Source organism: Leucopleurus acutus (genome assembly GCF_964270905.1).
Source record: "Leucopleurus acutus genome assembly, chromosome: 6".
NCBI classification, from domain to species: domain Eukaryota; kingdom Metazoa; phylum Chordata; class Mammalia; order Artiodactyla; family Delphinidae; genus Leucopleurus; species Leucopleurus acutus.
This window is the reverse complement of record NC_139149.1, coordinates 110,002,343-110,012,833: the sequence shown is the minus strand read 5'-3', so window position 1 is coordinate 110,012,833 and position 10,491 is coordinate 110,002,343. Positions and strand designations below refer to the sequence as shown.

The window sequence follows — 10,491 nt, the reverse complement described above, 5'->3', positions numbered from 1 at the left end:
CATCAGCTGTACCATTTATGATTGTACAAACTGAAAGTTAGAAATGCTGTGCATCTACTATGGGCTTCCTGATGCCACTGGGTGTGAGGCCAAAAAGGATGCTATCCAGTATTCAGTAAGGTAATCAGTGACCAGAATGTATGTCACTATATCTTTCTATAATAGGCAATAATCAGTAATAAAATACATTGGGAAAAAGGTCACTTTCAAAATGACAAAAAAGTATTAAATACCTGAGAGTAAAATAAGAAATGACTAAGTCCTGTGTGGGGAGGAGAAAAGAAGAGAAAACTTTACTTAAGAACCTAATAAAAGATTCAAGGAAACGGAAGCACATAATATGATCCTTTATAGAAAGACCTGATATTTTCTTTTGCGAATTTCACCCCAAATTACTCAATAAGATAATCTGAAGTTTAAGATTTTTATTTAGAAAAGTAAATAAGCAGGAATGTCAGTAAAAAAAAGTTTGAAAAAGAAGTGTGTTATTCACACAGCAACAGGAAGTTGGTCAGTGGGGCCACAGGCACAACATCATGTAGCAGTGGAGGCTCTGAAGGGGGAACTAGAAAGGGGCTACATTTAAAAGATCGGCTCAAACCGACTGCTGTTTGTACTTATTTCCTGGATGCCAAAAACGTTTTTGAAGTCACTCTCAAATTCGGCTTCTAGCTGAAGCCCCAGATTGATGAATTTATTGTTCTGAAAAAGCAAAGGCAAAAACAATGATAGCCATAGATTGCTAATGAGCTTAGACTCTCAATGTTTTGGTTAATCAGAGTTTTATTTTAGACCATCCCAAATGTTAAGTGAGAATTAATCCAGTTGAGGATAGTTTATGTTTCCTGATAGCTGGATCATTTCTCTTTATCTGGAGGACAGAGGAGCAAAAATGGCGCTATACTGCAGTCTAATTCTTCATCAGAAATTTATGCTAGCTGTGGGACCACATGAAGTTACTTGATTTTGAACACAGCCCATATTCCTTGTGACACCATAATAGTACAGAAATGTCTAAGGCAAGTTCGTGGTGCCTTCCTTTATCCTTCATTCCCCACCCCTTGAGGTGATGCTTGTTAACTTTTTGATCCAACACTAGGAAATTCTAATGTAAAGAAATCCAAGATTTTGAAATTTGAGAAATGTGATTTGGTATCTTCCTTTAGAGATGAGAAACACGAGTAGCCTTTAAATGTGCTTCTAGCAGATGAGAGAATTGGCCTCACTTCTCTACGAGCATCAAGGCCATGAGGGTTCTGCCTATAAGAAACTTTCCATGCTCTGCGTCCAGAGTGCAGTACTGGAACTGCTGGAAATAGGCAGATGCCCAGGTGTGGGGAGATCCCTGTCCACTCCTTCCTGAGGGCCCGGATGCCGGCGGGCAATTACACAGCAACCAACTGCACATGGACATACTCTGTGCCTCTGCATCCAGTCTCCCTAGGATGGTCCCCAAGTCTGGGCCAAGTAAGGACCTGAGCCTGGGCCAATTGCAGGGACTTCTGAGCCACACACAGGGCTGCCAGGTCTAGTAAAAAAATAAAAAGCACTTCCATTTCCGGTGGAAGGGACTAGGTCTGCAATCCACTGTTATCTATGGGCAAATTGAGTATCTAGAAGGAGTAAATTCTGAGGTCCTAGGGTAATGTTTCCAATGATACCTCTGGTCTGTTATTATCTTCCACACCATAGTCCACAGGGCTTGGAGAATACTGCCAGAATTTTTACCTGTGTGGGCTTGCCACATGATAAGGGAAATTGTAACATTGACCTGATACAAGAAGATGAAAGGCAAAATGACTTAATTGAAAGAAAAATAGAAGCAGGGAGAACTGTTTACCTTGTAAAGCGCCCTGTGGTTCTGGAAGATGAGACGCATGTCCCACACAAACTCCCGTACTCGGTGATATATGTTCATCGTCAGATTTTTCTTGATTTTGTTTAACCACATGGGCTTCTCCAGGCCTTGAGATGTCTTTGTATTATGCTGACAAAAGTGCCAAAGGGCATTAGCATGGTTCCAAGTCTACCTTCTACAGATTCCCACAGTTATGGACTGAGTGCTTGTGTCCCCCAAATTCATATGCTAAAATCCTCACCCCCACTGTGATGGTCTTAGGAGGTGGGACAATTGGAAGATAATTAGGTCATGAGGGTGGAGCCCTCATGAAAGGATTAGCACCCTTATAATAAAAGGACACCAGAGACCTCTCTCCCTCCCTTTCCACCATGTGAGGACAAAAAGAGAAGTTGGTTGACTGCAACCTGGAAGAAAGCCCTCATTAGGACCTGACTGTGTTGGCACCCTGATCTCGGATTTCCAGCCTCCAGAACTGTGAGAAATAAATTCCTGTTGTTTAAGCCACCCAGTCTATGGTAGTTTGTTACAACCGCCTAAGCTTCTAAGGGCTGATTGAGCTGTCTAAGATATTTATCAACAAGGCAAAGATAATGGCAATGTGTACCCATTGGATTCATATCACAAATTCAACAAATGCCAGGTTGGGGTTTTATTGCTGTTACTTACATAATATGGTTCTGAGGCAAAAAAAGAGCTTTTTGGAGAGCAATAGACCTTTAAGAGGAGGAACTCACACTTCTGCAAAAGATAGAGGAGATTTTAAGTGAAGAGCAGCTTGGAAAGAATGAGCTCTTACATATGCTCAGATAAATGCACAACTCTCCAACCTGCAGACCCCTGAAAAAAACACAGAATGGGATTTTCTGTGGCATACGAATTTTGGTGTCAGGTAACGTGATCAGAGCACAGCAAGCGACAGCAGTTTGCCTTGGGCACCATTCCTCCTGCCCCCTGCAAGATGGTGCTTCTTCTCTTGTGTAAACGGAAAGGAGGAGGCTTAGGTTTACATTTCAACTCACTAACTTCTCTTTACTCAGCATCAGCTTCTTCAGGACCTCAGATTGCTGATGACATGGTTGGCTTTCTGGGCACCTTTCCTGAAGATCCTTTATCTTGCAGAAGGTGCAGCTCCATGGGTTCCTGAGAGGTCGGATATAAGGTCAGCAAAGGCAGTTTCTCTGTGAATCAACCATTGTTTCTATAGCTGTTGAAGTCCTCTGTTCAGGAATGACTGGTAGTTTCCACCTGTATTCAACTTCTCTCTGACACCCCTCTGCACTAGAGCCCCATTTGGACTCAACTGCCGAAGACAGCCCTCCCATCAATAACTGTAGAAGGCTAAGTAAGGTGCCATGGTGCGTAAGGACACTCATTCACTTCAAAACTTAGGTTCTCATCTGAGCCACTGTGAGTTTGGTAATGAATTCTGCCCGCCCGAAACGAGAAGGGGAAATTGGTACCTTAAGTACTGGAGTCTTGGGCCTCAATGAGGCATCAACTCAGTAAAAATCAGGAAAACAGCCCTTCTTCTCAACTTTGCTGAATAAGCACAGAGCATAAGCCATAGGCATCGTTTTTTCTGGCATTGTCATCTCTGTGTCTAGCATCTGTGATGCAGAAACTTCTTGGAAAGGAAATCTACCAATAGAGTGACAGGTATCTTCCATTTGCCCCTAGATCTCCACTACCAGGTTCTCTGTGCTGGGGAGCTCTCAATTCTCAATAATCTGAGACCTGGATACAGCGATCCATCCTAGAGATGTCATTTAACCTCTCTCCTTGGCCACCCCAGTGCTTGCTCAAGGGGCAAGCATTACAGTGTCCACAGTGCAGGGGTGGGGACTCTACATGAGCTCAAAAAAACGTGGGGCTTTCTGCCTCTGCAGATTGCCCAACTGCAGAGGTTTATGCTGAATCCCGCGGTGACACATTCCCTGGGACTTACATAGGAGCAGATGAATTACACTAGACTCCTCCCATTATGGAGGGACAGTGCTCTATCCTCATAGGAACAGACATAATCCTGGTAGAGATCATCCTTGGCCACAGCAATTCTACCACTTCTAGAATGCCTTATCAATCTACGTGTTAGCTCACATATCATCACATCTGACCGAAGATACACTTTACAACAAAGGAAATGCAGCAGTGGACTCATACCCGCAGAATTCAGGGATCTTATCATGTACCCTGTGATTCAGGGTCAGATGACTTGATAGACTGCCGTGATCACCTTCTGAAGGCTCATCACAGTCCCAGCTTTGTCAGCTATGTGATGTTCCCATAGCAGGTGGTATATGTGTTAAACCAGCAGCTAATGTATGGCATCATAACCCCATCAAAATGCATGGGTGTGGGAACCACCTGAGGGACGTGGGGGTTACTTCTCTATTATACCTAATCACCACTTGAAGAGTTTTCTTCTCATTAATCTACTGCTGCCAGCACTGTTCTTATTTCTGGATCCTGATGCTTAAGGACTCTTCTTCTGAATCAAGACACATACAACCAGAGAAAATTGCAGGCTGAGTGTGCATGGTGGGAGGAGCTGTACCACAGGAAGGAAGGGCAGGAGGGGGCCAAGTCTCACTAACCTGTCAGCATCTTTAGGTGGGATGTGGCATTTCTCATGAAAGAACCTCGAACAAGTATTACAGGAGAACAGCGCGGTCTTTCCACGGCATACCTCGCATTCATTTGAGTTTTCTGGCTAGAAGGGGAGATAATATAGACATCACTGGGATCAGTGAGACCCTAGATAGTCGACACATTGGTACTCTAGAACACACAGCATTTACTTGTACCAAGGTGATACTTGTAAACCTTTCTCCTCAAAATAGTAAGGAACAATACTGAGTGGAGATTTCAGAAGAAGACATGCTGGTTTGCAGTGAAGCTCAGGAGGAAGTGGCTGTGTGTTAGACCTTTAAAGTTTTCTTTATAAAGACAGAGGTTCTGACACAGGAAGGCTTGTAACAGCAACAAAATAGGATCAATTAAAGATAATCTGAGAAATTTAATATTCTGCAGGCAAAACCTAACTCAGGAATACAGTGTCTTATCTAGTTGTCTACCATGCATCATCTAAATTGCCTCATTGAAGAGTGATTTACTGACAATTTAATATGACAGAATAAACATCTGAGATATCCCTGCATCCCATTTTCTTGGCCATAAGTTCTCCATGAGTTGAAGGGCCTGGGGATGAGTTTCTGGTCTATGGATTTTGTGCCTAGAGGGCCCCTGAGCCTGTGACAGTGCCTCTGGTTGGAAAGACCATGGGCACAGATAACCCGGTGGATGCCAGGGATGACAGAGCTCTTTGACTCTGGGAGCCTAGGGGAAGCTGTCCTATGACTTAGCTTGGCGAGTAAGGTGTGGAGGTGCCATGTCTCAATGGCTAGGGAGTGTGGTAATGGCAACCACTGGAGTTGAAGGCCAAGGCTTTACCCTAATTTTCTGAGCCCGTGGAAACCTGGTGCTTTGTCCTGTATAAGGAAGATGGATGGGGCCACAAAATTAATTGGTGCTGGATTTTTCATCAATCTCAGTATGTGGGACCTTTAGCCAGATTTTATTTCATTTGTGAAGTTAAAAATTTGACAGTGTTTGCATCTAAGTATCGTGGAGTAACAAACACACGTTAAAACAACAGAATTTATAGACCAAAATAAGAATTGTTCAAGGAATGAGCCCATTGGTGGGCAAGGGGAATTACATTTTTTCCTTTTCTTTTTGGTGTTAATCTATGTGGCAATAACATGTGAATCCCTATATACTACAATTTCTATGTATGAGGGTCGTGTGTCTGTGCTGGAGAAATGGCCAGAGGATGGGCACCTGGCCCCTCTCCTGGGCCACCTGAGTGGAAAGAGAACCATGTGGTGAGGAAACATTTCATCCAATGGGTAGCAGCTCTTCATCATAGATGAAGCTATCCTTTCTACACCATGGGCTGGAAGAAGGAATTCACATCCTTGTGTGACAATCTACATACAAAACAATGCATAGACTTGGGGACTGGCCCACCCAGTGATGGGTAGCTGGGATTTTGGTGGGTGGTGAGGTGGCAGGGAGTGCCATTCCGCCTCTTCCTTCTAGAAACACTCTTTATGCTTCGTTCCATGACACTCCATTCTCTTAGATTTTTTCCTAGCACTTTGCTTCTTTTTTTAAGCTTCCTCACTTGGAAAGTTGGAATTCTGTAGGGCTCTGCCCCATGTTCCCTGCTCATTTTACTCTCCTAGATGGCCACGACTACTCCCGTGACCACACCTACCACATTTGTCCCTAGGCTTTAAGATCTGTGTCTCTGGTCTCTTTGTGAGTCCCTGAGCATCCAAACTCTACTTTCCATCATCTCCAATTAGATGTCTATCATCATGTCTAAAACCCATATTGCCCCCAAACCACAGTCCTTGACTTCCTGTCTTGAATCTGCTCCTCTTTCAGTGCCCCCCTCATCTCACTAAGCACCCCACCATCCACCCAGGAGCCTGGAAGTGAACACAGATTCCTCCCTTTCCTCACCCCAGACATCCAGCCCATCACCAGTCCTGCTGTCATTTTTAAATATCTCATCTCATTCTTAGTGCTTCTGTGAGGTCCATTGCTTACAAGAATGCAGAGCCCCTACTTATAATACAATATTATGAGCCAAAGCAAGATGTCCTGCTATTTCCAAATCATAACAGAATATCATCCCTGAGCCCAGTGAGCTGAGGTGAATTGGAACACGCCTCAATTTGTAAATTCTTTTCATCTATAAATTCAATATAAGAAGAAGAGACACAAAACTCACACATGGGAGGAAATTCTAGGCCGTAAGCTGTATCTCGTGCATGTGCTCCCTTTCAGTAGGAGAGCTCGAGGAATGGCCTGTTAGGGACATCCTTGGGGACATCCCCACATAGACTTGAGTGGCCCTGGCATGGGGCCATGTAACCGCTTTTCCTTTTTCTCATCCTAATGGATGCTGACCACTATTTTTAGGCTACTGGCTCAGAGTTTCTTATGCCATTTGGTCCTGAGAGGACACAAATGGCAGAAGCCAAGGGGCTGAGAAAGGAAGAGATGCTCTGGAGAGACCCTCTGAGAACTGAGGTGGTCACACCTTAATAGCTGTAAGCGCAGAAGGAACAGAGAGAGGGCGCCTGTGATAAAGGGTGGGAGACGGCCAACTCAATTGATTAACCCAGACTGAATTACCCTTGACTCCCTAGGACTGGGCAGAAACATTTGGCCTTAATAGCATCTCTTTCTTCAGAAAACCCAGTGGATGCAGAGCTTAGTTACTGAGTCTTTAGCATAAAGTCAGTTGAGCTGGTAGCCCCAGAAACCAGCTTTGTGAAGACCTCGACTTCCTGGTTTGACTGAGATGACCAAGGTCACTGCTGTTGGAAGTCAGGAAAATGGAAGTTTTTCTATTTCCTTTTTTCACTTCACATGTTCTCTCTCACACCCTGTCTTGGAGAGGAAGACATCAACTATCTGACTGCCTTCCCTGAAATCCACACAGCATAGAAACCACTGGTCCATGAACTTCACATGCTACTTTGAAGGAGAGAGAATTTGCCTTCATAGATGGAACTGCAGTCTGCAAAGCCCCTCTGTTGGGGCCAAAGGGCCTCTACACAAAGGAAAGAGCTTTCCAGGTCAGCAGCCTCTCCCACAGGGCACATCTGCTTCCCAATCACTCTATTCTCTAAAGGGTCATCTCCATAAAGGAAATAAAGTTTCCCTTGAAAAAGGACTTAGCATAAGTGTGTGTGTGCATGTGAAGGAGAGGTTTTGTTTTTTTGCTTTACCAGGTGACATATGGCTATATATCCGTTCCAAAGGGGGATTCTACATTAGGTCTATAATAGGTTAGCTAGAGTGACCATGAGATGTTTCCATTTTGCTCAATTCTTATTTCATTAAAGCTAGAACCCAGAAAAACCAATGAAAATAAAATCAGTGTTGCAAAAGCAATAGTCATTAAATGTACTTTTTTGTGCCTTTCAAAATCATACTTTTCCAGCTCCAACTCCATCTTTTATGTCTAATTTTAAGATAGTATGCCCTCTGTAATGGCCTATATGGGAAAAGAATCTTAAAAAAAAGAGTGGATATATGCATGTGTATAACTGATTAACTTTGCTGTACACCTGAAACTAACACAACATTGTAAATCAACTATACTCCAAAAAAAAAAAAAAAAAAAAAAAGTATAGTAAGAGTTCCATTCCGAGAGTGCCTTTGTAATTCCAGCAAAGTTAGCCTAGGTACCCAACTAACACAATCGGCTATACAGTACTGTACTGTAATAGGTTTATAATACTTTTCACACAAATAATACATAAAAAACAAACACAAAAAGTAAAGAAAACATTTTTTTTTTTTTTTTTTTTTTTTGCAGTACGCGGGCCTCTCACTGTTGTGGCCTCTCCCGTTGCGGAGCACAGGCTCACGTAACGTTCTACATTCGCGCCTGCACCTCAAAAACTAACAGTGCCTCTTCAAATAAAGAAAATCCCCTTGCCATTTCCTACGTTGTGAATCTCTTCGGTTCTTCAGTTACTTCTTCCTCTTGTCTCTCTCTGTCCTTCCTCTGGGCCTTCAATTCCTGGGTCTTCCTAGCAGTACCAGCTACATCACCACTGCTTTTACACTTGCTTTCGGACAACCTGAGCTTGAAATAAAGACACTGTACTACTGTATTCTCTACAGTCCTGTACAGTAAAGTACACAAAAGCACAACCACTTGTAGAGGATGCACGCACGTTACAATGTACACCAGACACGGGAACTAACTTACGTGATTGGACGTGCGAACGCACGTTCGCAGTTTTGAAAGCTCGCAACTTGAAGGTTCGTATGTTGGGGACTTACCGTATGCCATTCACATATTTTTCTAAAACAAATGTACAAGGTCAGTTCTGCCTCATTATATATTTTTAAGGATTACCCCTGCACCTCTATCTCAAATGTTTTAATGCTCAAAGAAGTCCTGGCCGCACACGCTGAAATGTTTGGAAGTAGCAAGTGTAAAAAGCACCATATTATAAAATCAAGTTTCAACATAATTGGTTAATTTAGAAACCATAAAATAAAGCCAGAGAGATGGAAAGTCAACAATGTGGTAGATGAGACATGGCCAGAAGGTCCTGTGATAATTACCTTTTTTCTTTTTCTTGGTGGGTCTGGTAGAAATCCTTCCTGAAAGAAAAATGAGATTCATGCTGTGATGGGTCCTTGTTTCTACTTTGTGAGATCGGTAATTCCACTACCTTCCCCTCATGTCCCATTATCAACATAAACTCAAGGGGCCTTCATGGAAAATAACCTTCCTCTCCAAGTCTGTAACATGGTGCTCTCTGTTATCCAGACTCAGCTTTAAAGCCAGCTTTAAAAACTGCATCCTCTCTCTTGCTCTCCTTAGAAAGTTTTGCCAGATTTTCCTTTACAACCGCGTCTACACCCACCACTTCCTTTCCATTCTCCCAGTACCCCTCTAGCTTTTATCTTTATACCTTGCGTGCTATAGCTCCATTGGCACACACCTGGTGAGTGATTGACAGCTGGCAGACCCCATCAGTGGCCTTGGACACACAAAGGTATCCAGGCCTTCGGGGAGACAAGTGGGAAAACCTGGCATATAGTGGGGTAAGGATGATAAAGTGTAAACTGTGCTCTCATGGAGTATTTTGGGATCCAGAGATGGGTGAGTATAGTAGGCTAAATAATGCTCCCCCGACCCATGAATTTGTTCTAATCCCCCGACCCATGAATGTGTCAACTTACATGGTAAAAGGAACTTTACTAATGTAATTAAATGAAGGAGCTTGAAATGGAAGATGATTCTGATTATCTGGGTAGGGCCAATGTAATCGCAAGGGTCCATACAAGAGCGGGTAGGAGGGTCAGAGTGAGTAGTAGGAGATGTGTTGACAGAAGAAGAGGTTGGAGTGATGTGAGGAAGGGGCCACGAGCCAGGAAATGAAGGCTGCTTCCAGAAGCTGAAAAAGGGGAGGAACACATTCTCCCTGGAAGGCTCCAGAAGGAACCACCCCTGCCGACGCCTTGACTTGAGTCCAGTGAAACTGATTTCATACTTCTGGTCTCTAGGACTGTAAGATAATAGATTTACATGGTTTCAAGGCACTGAGTTTGTGGGAATTTTTTATAGCAGCAATAGGAAACAAATTCAGTGAATTTTAAAGGACTTCAGCACAGAGTGTGCTGTTTGAGCTGGGCCTTGCAGGTCGAATGGGGTGGATCAGGCAGAAAGGTGGTGAAGGTCATTTGAGGTCTCCATGGGTTAAAGCACTCTACCCTCTTATCCATCTTGCATTCCTTGATCAGATTCATACCTCTAAAACACTCTTTCAACTTTGTCAGTCCCTAACCCAAACCTCCAACAATTCCTCCATGATTAAATGAAGGGTTCAGCCTCCTTTCTGGGGCCCCAGGACCTCCACAATCAGCCCAGCTCATGTATTGAGTCTTATAACCCACAACTTCTTGACACTCCTGGGGAGGATTTTCATGCCATCCTTTCTATATAGAATTCCTCATTATGACATTTTTGCTTGTCAGAACTATTCTTCTTTTAAGACCCAGCTCAGTGCAAACTGTTCCATGAAACT

The 10,491-nt window shown here is 43.4% G+C and overlaps 1 protein-coding gene across 3 annotated transcripts; it reads right to left on the bottom strand.

Moving 5' to 3' along the window:
• Positions 1-410: 410 nt before the first annotated feature.
• Positions 411-8,597, bottom strand: LOC309963262 (nuclear body protein SP140-like protein). 3 transcript variants are annotated; one of them, XM_082841560.1, is made up of 6 exons: positions 8,395-8,597; positions 4,456-4,571; positions 2,881-3,001; positions 2,528-2,599; positions 1,841-1,975; positions 411-702 (listed from the first exon to the last, which is right to left on the bottom strand). In XM_082841560.1, exons 3-6 carry the CDS (start codon positions 2,899-2,901, stop codon positions 583-585), a joined length of 348 nt encoding a protein of 115 aa, XP_082697686.1. In that variant the 5' UTR covers positions 2,902-3,001; positions 4,456-4,571; positions 8,395-8,597; the 3' UTR covers positions 411-582. The 3 variants fall into 3 exon arrangements, with proteins under 3 accessions (XP_082697686.1, XP_082697685.1, XP_082697687.1); XM_082841559.1 differs by lacking the exon at positions 8,395-8,597 and having other exon boundaries at positions 4,456-6,259; XM_082841561.1 differs by lacking the exons at positions 4,456-4,571; positions 8,395-8,597 and having other exon boundaries at positions 2,881-3,422.
• Positions 8,598-10,491: the final 1,894 nt, after the last annotated feature.